Below are 20,322 nucleotides of genomic sequence, written 5' to 3' on the forward strand. Positions count from 1 at the left end.
TAAGCTGTGGAGGGTTTGCTCTGTAATTTGGGGATAGGAAAAGAAAGTAAAGGTGTACATGATGAGTGTGTGCTTGTAGGAGCTTGGCTTCTGGGCACTCTGTTCTGTACAGCTTCACAACGTAATTGAGCTTGGAGAGACCTTGATCAGATCACGCACGAAGCAGCACAGCATTTTGAGGAGCACGAAATGGGAGTGCTTGGGAAATGCTGCGTGCTGGCAGCAGCAAACTGTATTGTTCTCCTCTGGTAATGGACGCAGTGCTGGAGATGGTAAATTCCTCATCGATTGCCAGCAGAGCTGCATGGAACGTGGCTACTGAACCACTTGGACATGTGATGTCTGAAAGCACAGGTGGGAGGTGAGGAGTGTACAGACCACAGCATGCAGAGAGACCGAGTGCTGCGGGGCACCTGAGCCCCTCACAGCACTGAAATGCTGTGTGCGTCTTCCTTCTTCTGCAAACAAAGCACGGAAGTACTGACAGCACTAGATTTGAAGTCCTGCATAGTAAGGCAGCACACGTTGGGGAGTGTGGCTGAGCCCCGGGACTGCCCAGCTCCCATGGAAGGGATGCCAGGCCAGGAGCTGAGCATGCCCAGACTGAGAACGTGTGGTAGTAGTGGTTTTCTCTGATTTCTGGGATAATAATAAAAAATATTAAGAAAAATAATTGCAAAAGAAATAAGCTACCTCTTGATGCTGATGACAGTGCTTGAAATACCTTAGTAGGCTAAAGGGGCTAAGTGGAAGGGAGCTTAGTTGGTACCTGCCTTTCTAGCAGCATGCCTGCCTGCCTCCTAGCTGATGCTTCAGTCTGTAACACAGCCATCACTGTGGCAGCTGGTCTGCAGGCAGAGATGTTGGCAGCACAGAGAGGGTTCAGGGAGTGCGGCTGGGTGCTTTTATTGGGGAATTAAGTTGTCTCTGCTCCAGCTTGGTGCGCGTGTAGCATTTGGTGTATCAGAAACCAAGTGAAATGAAAGCAACTGGTAATGTAAAAAGTATTCCTGTAGTGGACTTCGGGACAGGAAATATCTCAGCACTGAGCCAGATGGAAGTAGCTGATGATATTTGAGTTTCCAAGTCCTGACACAGATGGTGAACGATTTAAAAGTACGCATGCTTTCAAAAATGTGCTGTGCATATGACTCCAGTGTACAAATCGTGACCCTGAAATGGCTGCTGCTGATTGAGGTGGTTACTGGGAATGTCTTACAAATGCTGTCCTCTAAAGGGAAGGTTGTGCTGTAGTTTTGATGACTAAGTAGAAATACGGCTGAGCATATTGTTTAGGTCAGGAAAGTTATAGATAAAGGGATGAGTGATCTTTAAGCTTTCTCTTGACTAAACCTTAGGCTGTTCTCCTGAAATAGGAGATTGGACAAGCTTATCACCTTGATTTCTCTATTTTTTTTTCCTACTTATTTGTGATCACAATGGAAAATGTCACCATTTTTGCTGTTTATTTCAAGCAGTCTCTGGCTCGCTTGTAATTCAAAGCTGTGGAAAGTAATGCTTGTGTTCAAGCCTGTAGGATGCGGTCTCATTTGTAACCCAAGCCTACAGACAGTGGTGCTCATTTCAAGTCTGTAGTTTGCTCTGTGCTGTGAGGTGGTGCTGCCTGATGTGCAGCCCTGAGCTGAGCTTGTCCTGTAGCAACACAGTGCTGAGGCTGAGCAAATGGGCTTATGGTATACAGCGGCACATGAGAGCCTGCTCATCTCCTGCTTACTCAAAGAAATAGTAATATATATGACGTTTTTAATATCGTATACTTCTTTGAATAGTTTCCTATGTTTTTGTCTGTATCTCCTAATTTCTGTATCCAGTTTTCTACAGGCAGACGTTGTCTGCCTTGTTGCCCTTACTGAGATTCCTGCCCTCTGCTCACCTAGTTACCACCGCTTCACCCTTTTGGTCGATGGGGAAAGGTGTTTATCCTTCAAGATTTATAGCTGGGGGGAAAAATGGCAAATGCAGTGGAGCTGTTTGCTTCTGTTCCAGTAGCCAGCTGTAAACTCTTGTCACTTCTTTTGCTTTGTCACAGCAAGCGGAGGCGCAATCACTGTGCCAGCAGAGCTCCTGCTAATGTTTCATATTATCATTACTAGATGTTGGTTGTCTTCCCTGTTGGTTCCTAGCCTCACCAGTGCTTCTTTGACTAGGAAAGGTAGATGGAACAGACCTGAGATTCTTTGAAAAGACCTCTTTTCTTTTTTCTTCCTTTATTTTATCTCCCTTTAGAAGCTGATTGTTTTATTTCTGCGGACCGGTCTCTCAGATTTCCTGTGCAGAGACTAAGAGTTGTAACTGAAGCACTTACTGCTAGGAGTAAGTTGTCTTCAAGCAAAGAATAAATAAAGTGTGTATTTCTGTTCTTAGTTTAGTTTTGGGCATATCAGGGCTTCTACCTCCAGTAAGAGCTGCTGTGCTGACTGCAGTGTGCAGCAGCTAACTCTGGGCCTGTCAGGGATGCCTTTTGCTGCTGACAGTCCATCTTCTGTCCGCATGTGACTTTGGTCAAGTTTTTGCTGTACTTCTGTGTCTCTTCTGACACTGCTCACTGTTCACCAGGCACAGACAGACTGTGTTCTCTGACTTCTCAGGTGATGGGAGCAGCGTGCCCAGGACCAACTCTGAATTGTTGTAAGGCTTTGACAGCTGCTGTGTTTGTGGGAGTTGGGTCCTTTGTAGAGTGAGCTCAGAGATGTGACAGAGCATGGGGGGGGGGGCTGGGAGCAGTAGGTGAAGGCTCTTTTCCCAGAATTTTTCTGCTACTGAGATATTTTGGTGGGAGTAGAGAGCAGATATTTGTGTGGCACAGAGGTATTTCTGAGGCAGTAGTTTCCATCGTGTGGGACTCAAAGGGGGATAAACAACAACCCCGGAGTTTTGATGGAGAGCCAAGTATTCTGATGGTATTTAATATTACATTTTGTTTATTTTTGTTTGTTGGTTTTTGTTCTTATGCATTTTAATGCAACTAAGAGTCTACAGGGATTAAAAAAAAAGACATTGCTGTGGGTAGCAGAACATCTGCAGTTACTTTAGGCTGGGTGGCTTCAGTGTGGGTTGCTGCTGTCCTAAGAGCTCTAGAGCAGTTGGGGGGGGCTGCTTCTGTGGTTGTGGCTCTGGGGTTTTGGACTCTGGTCTGATGCAGTCCGTCCATCCTCGAGTCTTACACCTGGGGTGCTGCTGCAGGTAATGTGTGCTTTGGTAGCACTGAGCCCTTTTGCTGCAGCTTACGGAAGGTGTTTCATTAGCAGCTTTTTAATTAGAAGGAAATGTCTTTGAGAAGCAAGTGAGGCTTCAAGGAGTGCCTCAAGTGTCTTACTCCGAGCTCTGTGTGATGAGTCTTATTTATTAAATAAATAAAGGCAGTGACTTGGATATAGCCAGATAAGCACATTCTAGACAGAGTAAGGAGAATTACTCAGTTGTGGTATTGTTTACATTTTTAGAAGTTTTGTGTGGGTTCTGCTTGTGTTTGAGTTTCCAGTTGCAAGTATTCTCCAAATGATTTATGAGCAGATTTTTATCAATAACTTGCTGCAAAGGGGGCCTCTGTGTTTACAGAGCTGTGGTAACTCTAATTTAAATGGTTCAGATGGGTGACTCACTTGAGCAAATGCAGAAAGCACTCTTTGGACTTCTGCAGCTGGAGCACGTGAAGGTGAATGCAAGAGGGAGATTTCACACTGTTAGGAACTGAGTATCTAAACATTGGGATGACTGCGTAAGTTCTTACAGTCAAGGCACGATCTGGGAACTGTTCATCTATCAAGATACTGCTCTAAGGTTGGGAGTCCATGTGTTGTGCTTGGATAATCATGCCTGTGTGTTTCTTTAATGTTCACATTTGTTTGGCTGTCAGTGGCCAGTGAGTTGGACCAGTCCCACTGTGAGTGGTCCAAGTGTTGGGTGAAATGTTCCCACCAGGATTAGTTGGAGCAAATGCCTGCTGATTTTTGTAGGAAAGAAGAGCTGTTTCCCCGGGCATGGGGTATGTGTTGAATACAGGAGCAGCTAGCCGTATTTCTTTTGGTTTGTTTGTTTTCAGATAGCTTTGCGTTGAGGTAGGGGTCATGAAACTGATTAGTAAGTTGAACAGATGAGAAATTGGAGTTGGTCTAATTAAAAGTTATTAGATGGCTGGAGTGTTTTTACTCAGACCCAAGAATTTTAAGGGAAAGTGATTATGAAGGACGTTTGCAGTCCAGTTCACCACAAAGGTGCGCTGACAGTTGGAGCTTGCTAAATTTCATCGTTTGAGCAGATTCAGTTTCTTCTAGGCTGCATTGGAAACCATCAGAGTGAGATGGTTGTCCTTCAGCCAGCGTTGGCCATTGGCACTGCTGGCAGCTGTACAGTGTGTTCCTAGCAAAGGGAGCCAGTAGTTGGAAGGGTGCTGGGGACATAATGTGCCAAAAAGAAAGCCAGAGTAGTTTGCTCTTTTCTTATAACAGCTGGTTGGAATGGTGAACGTTGATGCATTCGTTGCATGCTTCTTTACTGCAGGTTGACCGAAGAGTCTTGCTGGTGCCTCCTGTGTCTTTGCTGGCTCTTGCTGAACCCTGGACAAAATGGGGGCTAGGTGCATGGGGAGTGAATGTGGACGTAGTTGCACTCATTTAATCAATGGCTTTTGGGATGTAATTGGGAATGCTGGTGGGAGCTGAAAGTTGGTGGGTGGCCATCAAAAGGCTGCTCTGGTCCTGAGGGTAAGTGCCACCACCAGTGTGACTGGGTTGGGATTCAGTTCACAAAAGAGTGCCATCTTCCTGCTGCACACCCACTTCTGCACACCCACTAAAAACCTTCCAAGCAGCAAATGGAAAACAAGTGCAGAGTATCATTGAGTTTTCCCCGAGGTTCCAGGTGCAGGCTGGTGCTGCTGGAGGCTGGGGCTTCCCAGATGTGTGGGCTGGGAGCCACTTCTGACCTGCCCAGGCACATGGCTCTGTGCCATCACCTCACTTGAGATGGAGCTGGGCTAGATCGACTTTACTAGGCTAGAAAAGGTTTAAGAACAATCAAATTAGCCTGTGCTTTACAGCTGTAAATCTAGGATCCTATTGATTAGCAAGGTGGGGAGTTCTAGTTGTGCAAGCAGATTATTCTGGTGTTCCTCTGCTTTTTTGTACTTCCAGGAGACATGTTTATTTGATTTATCGAGAGAGTAAAATGTGATTCAGAGTTTTTAAAGAATAGGAATCCCATATCAGTTACATTTTCTTCTCCCCCCTTCTTCTGGCGCGAATATCCATCAGTGTGAGCTAAAAGCACTGTCCCTGGGCAGCGTGGGGCTCTTTGGCTGAGCAGAACCTCTCAGCAGTGATGCTGTGAGGCAGCGCGGTGCTCCAGATGGGGCTGAGCCCAGAGCCTGGCCCCCAAAGCCCCGAGTGAATCAGACAGAACCTCTTTGTTAGCATTAGCTGCCAAGCCAGTTCTCTTGCTTTTCTGAAAGCTGCATGAGTCATGTGGTTTCTTATTGGTTTAGAGAAAAACAATTTTTCCCTGTTTTTGCAAAATGCCACTCTTCTTATGCATTCAGTGCTGTTTGATTAGTGTCCTTGGTTGCATTTTTACATTCATTCCTGTATGCATGAGATGCAACTTCAGGGGAAGTGCCACACGTTTCTTATTTCTGCAGTAGCCTCGCTGTTGTGGAAAAGAGGTGCTGGTGGATCAAACTGCAGCTCTTAGCAGGTAATTCTTCTCTCTGGCTGCTATTTCTAAGAAAGCAGAACAAGCCCCTCAGGGATTATTTGCCTGTGGATCCCTGCTCTTTCCCTATAGTTCTTGCTGTTGGAGACAGCTTGAAGGGCCGAGAGACAAATAAGGTGATGGTAAGCAGAAACAAATTGAGTAAGGTTTGATGTGTAAAAATCTTAAGATGCCCTCTCCTCCCTTCCCCTGTACACAAGCTTTCCTGGGGGCACAAGACAGGAATCTTGATTTTGTTTTGTTTTGTTTTTTTTTTTTTTTGGTAGAAATACAGGGGAGGAAGAACAGTAGGAAATGGAAGTTCTTCCCATCGCCCCACTGTCGCCTTGCTTCAGGCTCTTTGCTCTGCATCATCAGCTCCGTATTGCAGTGAATAGTGTCTGGCAGGGGCTGTTTTTTTGCTAACTGTTTCCTCAGTAGTGCGATAGAAGTTTTACTGCGTTGAACTTGATTTTTATAGTCCATTGAAATGACTATTAAAATATAGCCGTGACATTAAGCTCACTGCTGCAGAGATGCTCAGGAAAAAGACACCCTCTTCACAAAAATATGTTTGGTGAGATAGAGACCTGCAATAGCAAGGGGAAAAACTTGGGGAAGTGGGACTGACGCTTCAGGTATCCTCAAGTGGAGCTACAGGAGTGCTGTGTGGGCTGTGTTTGTCAGAATCCTCACACAGATAAAACGTCCTTCTGCCAGGATTTTGTGCAGCACCAGCAGAGAGCTGAAAAAGGTATTTTCATAAAAATCTCTGCTTCATCCCATAAGCAGCAGGTGCTGGGGAACTGGCTGTGTCCAGCATCCACTGCCAGCCCTATACCCAGCTTGCATAAAAAGCGATGTGCCTTTGGGAAGTTACGTGCCCTGCCTGAGCACCAGATTAGTAGCTTGGGATTCAGTGTCTGCAGGCTTTGGCAATGGGAGTTTGCACTCCCATTTGTTTTGGCCTGGAAAGGACTAAAGGGCTTACCTGGGTTTTGCACCTCGCTCTGATGCAGTCCCTCTTGTAAACTGGTTTTAAAATGGAGATTGTTGCATTTGGGGATGTTTGCACCTGCCTCTGTGATTGGAAAGGTAATTGTGAACTGCGCTGCTCTATTTGGGACCTTCTCCGAGGCTGTGGGCACTGTTGGCTGAAGTTGATGCTGTTGACCTCCTGTGCTTGGCCACAGGTTCTTGCTTTCTCTGTTTTCTCTTTGCTGTATTATTTTTTTTCTTTCTTGGTTATCACTAAAGAAGTGCCTGCTTGGGTCACTGATCTTTTGTGCAGCCTCAGTCTGATTAACTGGTCTCTGTTGACTCCTGGCCAGCTCATATGCACTGCATCCTGTGCCAGCACTGACCGTAAGCTGCATGAGCTCTTCCATCCGGTGTTTAACTCATTTCCTCCTTCCTCATGCCCAGCGTGTATTTTGATGTGTTTTAGGCACAACAATATCAAAGGTTTTGGTTAGAGACCATTTCAGGTTTCAGCTGTTAGAAGCGCAGAGGTCCTTCAGGTGTGCCGTGGCAGGGAGGGAGCACTGCATGGTCACATTTTGTCTTTGTCTTCTTTAAGGACATGGCCTGTTGACCACCATAGCGAGAGCCAAGCTATTGCTTTTAGCAGAGAAGTGCAGGGAAATCAGGTGAACGTCAAAACTGTGTGATTCTGGGTTAGCAGAAGACACATGCCAAGGCGTCTGCCTCTTGACCATCTTTTGTGCTTGTCGAAGTCAGAATTTTCCTGACTGCAAATGCCAGCACAGAAGAGTTTGGGTTGTGTGCTTATCGCATACAGTGTGTTTCAGTTAAGAGTCTTTTTATTACTAAAAATTAATCTAAATGTTCTTGACTGTCTTTTATGTTACCTTATGCAGTATGCCACATTAATAATGTTGTTACAGTCAGTGGTGATCTCTCTTCTTTTTAACACTATTTTTGACTTCATATCCTCAGCACTTACTGGTTGAAGCATTCAGAGTGCAGATCAGTTGGCAAAAGGGAGGAGGGAAAAGGCTGGTAAGAGTTGGCATCTTCATCAGCTCCATATGAACAAATGTCTGTCTTGAAGGATGAGAGGAGAAAAAGCCAGAACTGGAATGACTCTTAGATAGGTCTAGAGCTCCATTTTATTTTTTGTTCTCGCAGAAAGAAGTGAGCATCTTGTTCTCTCCTATGTGAGCTCTGCCTGGAGGATGCAGCAGCACAGTACTTACACTTCTGGAAGGCAAAATGACTTCAGTTTGGTTTTTTTTTTTCTTTTCTTTTTTCCTGGATTTACAAAGTCTCTTCAGCTTACTAATTCATGCTGGGTAGTGATAAGAGACCAGATGTGCTGCGAAACATCTTGCTCCCCTGTGCTGCCATCTGTTCCACAACCTGACTTAGTGCTTAGTGATGCTTACAGCTTGGGTGGCCCTTGGCTCGCTCAGCCAGCATGCTCAAATTCACCTCTAAATTCCGTGTGTTCCTGTGCAAATTGGCTGGTTTGCTGTTGTTTGGGTGACAAAACAACTGAAGTACTGAGAACTGTGATCTGAGCTTGGAGAAACCAGGGATGAGAAAGCAGAGGGTGACTTCAGTAATGTGGGAAGGTCTGTGCTTGGTTTCCCTGCAGATGAGGCAGTCATCCTTAGCAAAGCTTAGGTGCAAATCCTGATCTGTGAAATTATTTTCTTTCTTCATTACACTCAGCTGTGATAATTGGAAACATCTCAGGGTAGGTAATGGAGATCTAAGGAGTCACTATGATATGGAAATCCAACACTTTTAGATAAAAAGGAAGAAAATCTTCAGGTTTCTTACGTGTTTTCAATGGTAAAGATTTGCAATAGGCATCACTTCTATCTCTGGTTTCGATTTGCTTTTATGAGAAAGCATTATTATGTGTGTTGGATTTTTTTTAAAGACATGATCGAATAAAGCTGATAATGTGTTAAATGTGTGTTTTTTTTTTTTTCCTTTCCAGAGTGTAAAATGTTTAATGCAGCTTTAATGCAAAATAATTCTAGGGAATATTACGTGGTAACATTTTTATGCTATCTTAAGCAATCTCAGCTTTCATACAGAGAAAAGCTTTCGCAGTGCATACTGATGTTACCTTTGTTTGCTTTTTACCATTTTTCCTCTTTCACCTCTCTTTCATTCTTCTGGTCTTGCACTCCTCATTTCTCTAATGTGCATGGATTAATGAATGCAGTCCTGTAGAGGTGTTTGTTTTATATTCTGCAGTAATAAATGGGTTTTAGTGCAATTACTGTAATGCCCTATTCATTGTTCCTTTCTTCATTAACTCCTAGAGTTGAAAATTTGTGCTTTCTGTGCCCACACTAATCCTTTGCTTTTGCCATTTCAGTACTTTTGTGTAGATCTGCTTCTTTGTTGCCCTGGAAGGAGGAGGCCAGGTGAAGGCAGTGATTGCTACCAGCTGCTTGGTCATCATGGCTGGGAGCTCTGCTAATGAGCAGAAATATCTCTGGTGCTGAAACGTAGCTGTCCTAAGCAGAGAACAGCAGTGTATGAAGGAGAGGTGCCTTTGGGATGCTTTCTGTCACTTGTGACTTCGCATTCTTTTTGCTTGCACTTTTCCTGCCACTTTGGTTCTGGTCATTGAATCCCAGAGCAGGAACTCCAAATAGGCTGACATAGAAAACTATTTGCTGAATACTGCTCTGCGTTCATATCAGCCTAGTAACAGTTCATACTGAATCCATCCACTGCTTGTTTTGATCAGCTGTTCCTTACTCAGCGCCAGCATGTGCTCTGAAATCCCTGCTTTCTTACTTTGTCACAGTGAATTGTGGCTTACTTTGGCTTTTATCAGCAGGGTAGGTGTAAGGCTGCAGCTGAAATGGTCTGTTTGTGAGCCAGTATGTGAACATCCATCACGGGGTGGTTGAGGAAGTGCGGTCCCCTTTGTGGAGTACCCCTTTGCTTACCTATAGCTGATTCCTGCGTGCTGGGCATGAGGAACCTGATCCTTCATCTGCTGCAGGGCATTTTCCAGACTGGGGGAAGTGGCACAAGTGCTTGAGCAAATGTTGGTGTTTCTGTGAGTGGGCAGCGTGCTGGTTGACCCAAAAAGCAGCATCCTTCTTGAGCTTGTTACCTGTGGTATCTTCTGGCCATCACTTCTTAATGTTTCTCTAACATGCATGTATCACTTAAGGAGAGATTGCATTGTAAATAGTATTCTTACAAGTATAAGGAGGGGGAGTGTTTACTTGCAATAGGGAAGAAGCTTAACTGTGCCTCTTCGATTGTGCCATGCTCAGTGTGGAAGAGCACTGGGATACTGAATTAGTCTGTGTTAACTGTGAGGTTAACTTACACGGGCTGGGTCTCAGCCATGCATCTTTGAGTGCTAAAGTAACCATGCTCCTTGCTCATGAGTTGTAGCAAAGATTTTTTTGAAGCTAATTTATAGGCTACATAATTCCTTTTTGAAAACACTGGACCTTGATCCATAATTCAGTCATGACTCTGTATGTTGTTGACCAGACAAGACATATGTGTACCAGTTCTGTGCTTTATTCCTCCAGTGTTTCTTTTCCTTTAGTTAAAGCATTGTTGTTTGCTCCAATCAGACATTTGATCTGTCATAACAACTTTTGATGTCACTGCATAAAAAATCCCCCATGCTGGGGGTTAGCTGCTGGCTTTCATAGGAGTATGCAGCCGTGTTTTGTAATCACAGGGGTGGAATGTGCTTTATAGTTACTCCGGTTGTTTGTTTCATCATCAGTGAATGCTGTTGCAAGCCAAATTTTCTTTTTATTATTTTGAAATAAGCCTTCCTTCTTTGGCCACCACTCATAGCTTGACTGGGGTCAGTGGGAGCTGTCATGGGTAGTAATTACCGCTCGATGGCTGCTTGTCATCTTCAGTCAAGAGAATTGGTCATTACAGTGAAGTTCATGTTATGTGACCCTCCTCATTGTGACAGACACCAGTTAGCACTCTCGGATATAAATTCTAATGTCTTCTATTCACAGTTGCCTTTGATCCTTAATGTTATTCAGTTTAAGTGTTGGAGAAATGGTTTGCTGAAGTGCGAACTTGCTACAGAACTGTTTTTTATCTGTCATAATGTAAATTTCTCCTGCTTTGGGTGTTTGGTACTGCACGGTGAGATTGCTCATCAGGGTCTCAAAGGCAAAAGATTCAGTGGACTCATGCACTTGGAGCACCCTCAGGTTCTCTTGAGTCTGGTGACAGCTGTGACATTCGAGAAATGTAAGTAAAGGCCAGAAGTTCAGATTTAACCATCCAAACTCAGAAGAGTTCATGCTAACTGATCAATCACAGAATCATAGAATCACTAAGGTTGGAAAAGACCCACAGGATCATCCAGTCCAACCCTCCACCTATCACCAATAGTTCTCACTAAACCACGTCCCTCAGCACAATGTCCAAACGTTCCTTGAACACCTCCAGGGTCGGTGACTCCACCACCTCTCTGGGCAGCCCATTCCAGTGCTTTAATTTCATCTTTCTGGTACTCCCAAGAAGTCGACAAACAATTTCTGCTGAGTGTTATCAAACAGACTGTCCCTTGTGCCGCTGTTTAGGAAGCGTGCCATGTATTCATGGTTGTTAACATTCCTCTGCTCAGAACAGTTCAAAATGTTAATTTTTGTTAATGTTTTTCACAGAACGCTCTCCTCCTGTAGAATAGCAATTATGGCTTTGAAATACTGTGCTCCAGATACCTGGCAGCAAGGATTTGTCTTGTTTTAATAATGGGAAAGTTAACAAAAACATTAAAACAGGAATAGTTAGCTTGGCTTGTTTTGATGTCAATAAAACTGTATCGCTTTCTAAAGCCTTCATTAAATACTGGTGATTATTAGTCTCTGTAATCCGCCTGATCTTTATACCTTTTTACCTTCAAGTGTCCTTTCCTAAACTCTGTAGGATCCTGTGCTGCATACATTTTCTCTTTCCTATTTCTGTTGGTTTTTTTTGTACCTTTCATTCCATGTACCACCCAGAAAAGAACCAAAGACCTGCCCCATGTATTTGATATCAGTAATGTTATGTTGTGTGGTAGGATTCAGTACCTTCTGACCACGTTTTGCATGTAGCACGTGTGTTGCTGACCTCCCTGCTGGCGGGCCTGCCCTGCTGGGCTCACCTGGAACTTGAAATAAATGGCCTGGGGGGAGCAGAGGTTGTGCCCTGTCTGATACCTCGCTGTTGTGTAAGGGGGGCTTTGTGCCTTCTGCTGTAGGTTTTTGCTTTGAAGGTTTTGTGGAAGCACTTTGTGACCTGTAATGAGCGTGTTAGCTGTAGTTAATGTCCCACAAACTGTTTTGGTCTAACCATCTGTGAAGGTCTCCTGCGAGAGGGGCCGGGCGGCTCTCAGTTATACTGGAGATGTGTCTGCATCTTTCTATTCTGATAGTGGTAATGGCAGAGAGCAACTGGAACCTTTCTGGGCAGTGCTGCACAGCTCATATCCCTGGGAAATGGTGGGGAGGCAGGAATAACTGGTTACACAAGGGGTGGCTGAAAGTTTAGAGATAACTTGGATGGAAGTGGAAAAATATTATTAGAATCTGATCATTATGACAAATAACGAAAGAATCTCGATTCTCAGATGCTTAAAATAAAGAAATATCTTTCCTCTGCTGTGCTCTGAAAGCTCCCATTGTAAAGAAGAGATCTCTGTTGAGAAGAGCTCAGCCTTTTGTGTACTGGAAATACAAGAGTAAGAAATCCGTGGCATCTCAAAGTGGAGTATGAATGAACCTTTCATTGGTCTGCTTTCATTATAGTTCATTTACTTCACTTTTGTGAAATGCTGGGCTTGTGGCCTTCGGTTGTGAAAGATCCAAGCAGGTATTTGAAGGCTCTGTGTCTTTCACAGGGATTTCTTCGTGGGGAACATAAAAACAAACAAAATGAAGAGTATCTTTAGAGGCCGTAACTGTGTTGGTTTCTAGATGTTTTTGAAAGACCTTTCTCATCATCAAACCTGGTTTGCAGCATATTTGTCAGATAAATGTCCAGTATTCTTCAAGCCACTCCTAATTTTAGCACTTTTGTGAGGCATGGGGAGAAATGGCCTTTCCTTTACTTTGCAGATGTTCTTGAGTATCTTCTGCAGATGACACTTCGAAAAAACTCCCTTTTCTACCCATTCATACAAAGCAAACAAACTCTAAATAATCCCCCCTCCTCCCCCACCTCAAAACTCCAAGTTAGTGTTTGTAATGTCAGGTCACTGACGAGTAGGGTGGTGGATCTCTATTTGAGTTATTTGCTGGCATATACCTGACTACTGTGTCTGTCTTCCTTTATCTACAACAAAACAGTTTTTCTTCTGCTCAGAGTTTCTCCCTGTCCAGAAGTGAACTCTGCGAGCTGTCAGCAGCCTGCAGGTCAATGGCTGTGAGGCACGAGCAGCTTCCAAAGCTTCCTTCCAGCCTGGTGGCTTTAGTGGAGGCTGAAGGTGATCATTCAGTGCTGCTTTAGGGCAGAGCAGCATGGGAGGCTTCCTGTATCACACTGACACAAAGTACTGGAAGACAGACAGGTCCAAAAAAACTAATTGAATGTATTGTTATGAAGAAGCAAAGCGTTGTAAGTAGGTTCAGAGAGTAACTTTGAGCAGTGGGCGTTTGCCTTTTGGGATTTGCTCTAAGGGAACATAATGTTGCCTTGAAGAATTTGACCAAATGTAGCCACAAGCTGCACAAAGAGACAACGTAGCAAGAGTGAATAATAGTATCAGTTGTGTGGAGAAGTAACAATCTTGAAAACTATGTTGCCTTGCTTGTGCTAATGGCAGTGTTTTCTCTGTCCAGCTCTTTACAATTACGATGCGAGGGGACCCGATGAGCTTTCCTTACAAATAGGAGACACTGTGCACATATTAGAAACATATGAAGGTAAGCTTGGAAAACTTGCATTGTCCAAACGTTGTTTCTGCAATTGCATTGCTTTTCTGTTTGTGACTTAATCATCCCAAATTATCAGGTGATGAATTACTTGCTTTCTTGCAAAAGGACAAAACACATTATTTTTAATGAGCGCAGAATTAACCAACACTAGATGTGAACGAAGAAGCGCGTGGTCGATACCTGGTGAATAACCATTCCCTTTTCTATGAAAGATGGATGTTCTCACAGCTTTATTTGTATGGATCGATTGCAGTATCTGTCCTACGTTTAGAGAAATGATAGATGTTTTTGGATACCCTTGGGTAATGCGAAGGAACCTGCTGCTAAAAGAAGTTTAATCTGAATTTGAAAGTCACTGGGGTCCTAAATTATTTATGTCTCTCTTGTAAGATGGATACATGTGCTACAGTGCTATGGACTGATTTCAGGCTTTCAGATGCTTTGCTTGTTTTGATGTGAAACGGTACAAACGCTACATACAGCAAAATGCTTCCTCCTTGATCTGTGAAGAAGGGAATCGGGATGCTGAGTTTGATAATCAACAGAATGTGAAAGTTGTCAGAGCACTTCTCTACTCTTCTTTGATCCAGTAGCAAGCCAAATAAAATCCATCTCTTCCATTATGTAAATTGTGTGGACTGTTGCAGTCTGGAGAGGTATTAGCAACATATAACTAAACTTTTGCAAATGCCTTTGCTTTAATGTTTTGAATGACTTTGTTTCTAGACATTGATCTTTTGGTCCATCTGAGTGCTAATTTAGTTTTAGATATTGGTTTAATCAGATTTTTTTTTATAGTTACATCTACTTAAACAGTGTTATTTCAGCAGGCATAACAAGCTTGATTCATCACTGCATGCAAATTAATTTTGTTTTTAGGTTGACATTTTCCTATAAGGTTCGGGTTGCCACTGGAATGTCAAGTTTGTCTATGCAAAGTAACAATTCTGTTATCTGAAGTTATATGATTTAATAATAACCTAATGCAAAAAAAAAAAAAAAAAAAAAAAAAGGGAAAAGCAAGTAGAAAGATTTAAATGTTAAACAGATTTGTATTTTTGTGTATCTAAATTGGGTTTATTTAGTGAGTGTGGGAGAAACATTGAATCCTGCATAGGGTGCATGAAACCATGTCAAATCGTGACTGCTGGTAACTTAATGGGGTGGTGGAGATGACTTGCTTTTCCCTTTAGACTCAAATGACAGAAAGACCTTTGAGCTCTCAGCTCATGGTTTTGGGCTTTTGGCAACTTTGTGGGACTGGGATGAGTTTACATTAAAAGAAATGCAAATAAATTAATATTCTTCCAAGCATTCTGTACAATGGTTACTCATTACTTCCCCGCTGTGATGAGAAATGAGCTGCTGTAATTCTTACCTCTCTTCTTCACAGAGCTGCCATTATTGGGTAATTATTTGAGCTCTTTGATCTTCAAGTTCCTTCCCAGGCCCTTTGGGAGGATTGCCCCAGGAGGTGCCTTGGTGTCTGCAGGTGCCCCATGTCCAGCTGTGCTCACACACCTGCCCGCCCTGCTGAGACTGCCTGGAGGGCTGCTGGATATGGGGCTGTGACTGGCCTTGGAAGCAGCGGCTTGGTAGGGTTTGGGAAGCAGTGGGGTTGTAACTGTTTCCTTCTCTAAATCCTCTTTGTCAAAAAGAAGAGCTTATGGCAGGTTTTTGCTGTAAGACCATCCAGGCTTCTGTTGGATTTTGTACTGGATTGGATTGCTACGGTGGACTCTGCTTATATGTGCTTCAATTGGTACTTGCAGCTTTAAAAAAAAATAAGAACTTCAGAATTGAATTTTATTACTGAAGCATTTTCATCTTTTAAATTTTGTCACAAAAGTGTATTTTCTCTCTGAAGTGCTGAACCAATTCTTACAAATATTTTCACATGCAGTTTCAGTGAAGTTTGAGGCTTGTTGCAAGCAGCTTCTGTCTGTATGGAGGTGATGGGATTGATGATGTGTGTGCTTTCCATTGTTAAACTGGAATGTTTCTGCTCTTCTAGGACCCAGAGGAAAGATGAAGATCCTTTCTAACAACAGTTGAGAGAATAATGGATATTTAAAGTCAAATTAATGTTATTATTTCAGGTGGAATTGCAGAAAACGTCATTTTTCCATTCAAAAATGTCCTGGTGTGCTTCTTAATTCAAACCTTACAGGAAAAGCTGGATGACAGCAGAACCATGTGCCTTGATAAATAGCCTTCATGTGTCAGGAAGGAAGAGTTGCTTTTTCAAGTAGATACCCCTAAACAAATATTTGCTGCATTCTGACGTAGTGCATGCCTGGTTTTTGTTGTCTTACTTCTGTTTCTTTATACAATTGGGTAGAAGTCAAAACGGACACGTGATCAATAAATAAGATTTATTAAGGAGAAAGGCTATTAGATATAGCAGTAAATAAGCTTTGAAACTAAGTGTTTGTATTTGAGCAGCAGCTCATTTCTAGAGCTGCTATAGAAAGGTGTAGTTTGGGTTCCAAAATAGGTAGTTTATCTTATTTTCTTAATGCAATTAGTACCTATCCTGGGTAAATGCATAGGAAGTATCAAGAGGAACAACGGTGCTGGCCAAGCATTTCCTGTGCATGCCTTTTGCAGGTGCCTCCCTTTTCTTTGTTGGACGTTTACTTGGATGCATACTTTCAGCCATTGTATCCTGTAGTGTTTTACAGGGAGAGGCTCAAAACCCTGTAATGTGCAACTAAGCCACGTCAAAAATGCCCACGTCAATTTAGAAAACATTTATGGCATCAGCCTGTTTTCCTCTTACTGACATTTTGTGTGAAGCCGAATTTGCTGTAAATAGACCAAGGAGGATCTGAAATTGTTTGCTGGGTACTGCAGGTCAGTGTTTGACATCTGATATTTGCACTCTTTTCCATCAGGTTTTCTTTTTTTCACTTGTTCTGGACCTCCAAAATGGCAGAGGTTACAAATGCTGGGAGTAAAATGAGGCAAGGCCATGACATAGCTGAGGACAGCTTCGTGATGCCATCGTCACCCATGTGTGTCGCTGCCAGCCCTGCCCTCACTGTATTTGGTGCAGGAGATGGGGAGGCAGCTGCCTGCAGCCATGCTGCTGCTATACATGGAGAACTGAGCACTTGATCAGACATTATGTTTTGGGTTAGTTAGAGATGGCTTCTGCATCCAGCTGTGTCCTGGGTCAGAGAGCAGGATGGGTAGGGAAAAGAGGTGGCAGAGATAGAGCTGTGTGGCTGAGGGACATGTGGCGGTGGTTGTGAGCAGGATAATGGGGCTCATTAGTTTGGGCCTTGTCCCCATGTGGGCACAGAGGACAATGATCTGGAGCAGTGAGAAGACGGTGAATTGATGCACCACAAGCCACTGGAGAGCAGGCTGAAAAATCCTACATGCTTGAGACTTTTGTCTCAAGTTTGTATTCCTTATCCTGGAGCGTAGAGTAAGGAATTATTGCTGTAAGAGCAGATGCTGTCTACCAAACAGCTTGATACACATTTGTGTTCTTAATTTTTGCAAACTTCCTCAGGACCTCTGCCTGCTTTCCTGTTAGTTTTGTGAACTGTAAATCCTGAAACGTTCTTGTCTTCTGAAGAGGTGATAAATGGCTGAGCTACACCTGAAAACTTGCGTTTGTTCAACTTAAATAGATTTTAGAATTAAATCAGACAAACAATAGGTATCAGAAAGATAATGCTTGTAAGTTGTTTTTGTTCATGCTGGTAAATTACTAAGTAAAATGATATGAATCTCAATTAAATGTGTTGTGTGCAATAGCATCTCTGCCATGTAGCCTTCTCCTTCAGTTTTCTCATCCTCCCTGACTTCACAGCTTTTGAAGAAGGCTTTGTTTTAGCCAGGATGGTCACTGTGTGTTGGTGCAAACGAGGCAGGGGCTACTGAGCTGGGAAGGAGCCACTGCTGGGAGGTTTTAATGCTATCTCCTCTTTTTTCCCCCCAGGTTGGTACAGGGGTTATACGCTGAGGAAGAAATCCAAGAAGGTGAGTGCTGCTTGCTTTTCTGTGTGACATGGCGTGGTGCCTTTGGGGGTCTGCTCTGAACAGGGATCTTGGCCGTGTCATGTTGCTGCGTGGTAGTGATCTCTGAGACTGCCAACCTGGACTAAATGGGAATATTTCAAGTTAACTGGAACTTACTGCAGTGAGACCTAGAAGCTTACTTATGTATCTATTTTTTTTCCCCTCAATTTAAGTGTATACATATGCAGTTACTCCAGATAGTTTGATGTGCATTAGCTTGTGTTCTGCAATAACGTGTGCCAGAGCCTTCACCTCTGTGAAAGTTAAGAGCTTCACATCCCAGCTGATCTGCTTCCAGGCTGACAGTTTGCTCTGCTGTCTGTTAAATAACACATTACTTGTACAGTGCAATTGTGTCTTGGAAGGCGATGAGATCTACATTGTGATTTTTCAGTCATTCTCCATGAGAGGGGCAGTAATCTCCTGCAGTGCAATTTAGCCTGGTTGTTCGGCTTTAAGTGTGCATGAAGGGCTGCTGTTTATAGCAGCTTTTCTGAAATAAAAAGTAAGGAAACAGCACAAGTGCTGCTTGTAATGTTGCGTTTTATTTTTATTTTTTAGCTTTATTTTATAGCAGTCATTAACCAGAATTACACAACTTTTATCTGCGTATTTTTTTCTTTAAGTTTTAAATTAAAACACTTAAAATTCACGTGTTTGCATGCAGAGCTGTTGTTTCTGAATGCCTGAAAATACTGAGTTAGCTCTGTGGTTCATCCCACCCATTTCCTAACCATGCCTGGTCTGTGTTTATTTCTACTCTATTTTAATACTTTCTTTTTTCAGAGATGTGCTAAATTTCTTACAAACCATGTTTTGTGAGCGTGCCCCATTCAGCCTATGCAGAAACGATGCATTCCTCTTGGCTTAAATTGATTCCAGGTGTTGCTGTGTATGTCCAACTGCAGCTAAATGTCGTAACTTCTGAAAGAAAAGTTCTGAAAGAAAAAAAAAACCAACTCATTTTATGATATTGTAGTGAGTTGCAACCCTTAAAATGTGAAGCTTTGGTAGAGTTCTTTTTAAAGGCAATGGAAGATATGCTTGCCCATAGAAATTAAGAAGGAAGAGTGTGCTCTCGCCCATCTTGGGCAGCAGGTATCATCCACATTGCTGATATTGCTATAATTGGTGTGTTTTGCTAGCACACCAGACCTTCTGGTCATCAGTGTGTTCCTACTCTGGTGACCTGCATGACCTGCACCACTTTCTTTCTCCCTTGAAGCTGTTCTGCCCCCCTTGCTGGGTGGGTTGGTTTTGGAGGTGCTTGCTGGTTCCTTTTGCTTCTTGCTTGCTCCCTCCCTGACTTCACTCCCCACGTATTAAAACTGGGCGTGCAGCTGAGAGCTCAGGCACTTCAGTGACATATGCTGAGATTGTTTTTCATCCATCTTTGCAAGAAACGGTTTTGCTTTAAGTTAGTTGGAGTAGACGTAACTTTATGACATAAAATGAGCAGTATCGTTGAGTATCATTTGAGAGACTTCTGCTATGCTCTGCTGACAGGGATGTCGGAAACAAAGCACAGATTGAGGAAGGAATTACTCAGCTTTCTAAGAATTGCTTTGCATTCCCAAACAGCAAATGGAACTGCTATAGCAGTGTTAGCGAATTGCTAGGAAGTTATTTCCTCAGCTTGACTGGAATTGTATTTTTAAATATGATTTTATATTATTTTCCAATTATTACTTATTAAATGTATGTTTAAAATAAAATATTCTGATACTTAAGAGGGGGTGAATGGCTCCGTGCAGGCCTGGCAGTGTATGTTGGTGGGTTGTTAGGTGATAAATGTATTTATGTGCGACATTAATTTTTTTTTCCTCTCCCTCCCTCTCAAAGGGCATATTTCCAGCCTCCTATATTCACCTTAAGGAAGCAATAGTCGAAGGAAAAGGGTGAGTTTCATTTGAAAAGATCACAAAAAATCCATTTTTCTATTTGCGTAGATGTGATTTCAGTGCATTGTCAGATATGTTGCACTTGTTTTCTGCTAGTTAAGGGGCTCATGCCAGCAGTGTGTGTTAGTGCAGCAGCAGAGGGGCTGCTGCCAGCGATGCCATCCCTGACTGCATCTTCACAAAGCTGAGCTGCTCTGCGTGGATGTGAAAGCTGGAAGAACTGATAATTGATCTGTTTTCTTTACAGCTTTTATGGCTCCCTTGATACTTAGCTACTTAGGTGAACTTCTTCCAGCCCACTTCTGTTTTAATTCCTGATTTCAGTTATCACAGCTTTGTTTATCTTTTGACCTTCAAATCCTAATGCTTCTGTCTGATCTATTAAAAGAGGCATTTGATATGAGGTACCTTCCTCTTTAGACAGATGAAGTTTCAGGCACTGAATTACTCCTTCAGTAAGTCTTGTAAACTGGACCCCTCACTGAAGCCATTGTCCAGACATTATTTCCAACCTCCTTGAAGAGTTTCCTGCCCTCCTGGAGCACTGCTGTGCAGTGAGAGATGGTTTGTTTTGTGATGCTCCTGTTTCCCTTGTCTGATGTGGCTGTAGATAGCTGGAGCTGGTTTTCATTTAGCTGCTGTTAAAACTCGGATCTGTACATATCAGACCAGTATTGCTGGCTGTGCGTGTTAAAATTCATAACATTGGTATAAAAAATTAAAAAGCTGGAAAAAAAAAAAAACCAGGAAATCATAAAAACTCGAAA

At 43.0% G+C, this 20,322-nt stretch overlaps 1 protein-coding gene across 7 annotated transcripts in view; it reads left to right on the plus strand.

The window, feature by feature from the left end:
- DOCK1 (dedicator of cytokinesis 1) overlaps nt 1-20,322 on the plus strand; it is a 275,550-nt gene that overhangs the window by 6,866 nt on the left and 248,362 nt on the right. For 5 of the 7 annotated variants that reach the window (XM_040702563.2, XM_040702566.2, XM_040702567.2 and 2 more), the window contains exons 2-4: nt 13,524-13,607; nt 17,575-17,615; nt 19,497-19,552. In XM_040702563.2, coding sequence (XP_040558497.1) covers nt 13,524-13,607; nt 17,575-17,615; nt 19,497-19,552 — 181 coding nt within the window. Of the gene's footprint in view, nt 1-13,523; nt 13,608-16,293; nt 16,476-17,574; nt 17,616-19,496; nt 19,553-20,322 lie in introns of all 7 variants that reach the window. The other 2 variants (XM_046943088.1, XM_046943087.1) reach the window with 1 other exon arrangement.

This window comes from Gallus gallus, chromosome 6 (genome assembly GCF_016699485.2).
Source record: "Gallus gallus isolate bGalGal1 chromosome 6, bGalGal1.mat.broiler.GRCg7b, whole genome shotgun sequence".
NCBI lineage: Eukaryota > Metazoa > Chordata > Aves > Galliformes > Phasianidae > Gallus > Gallus gallus.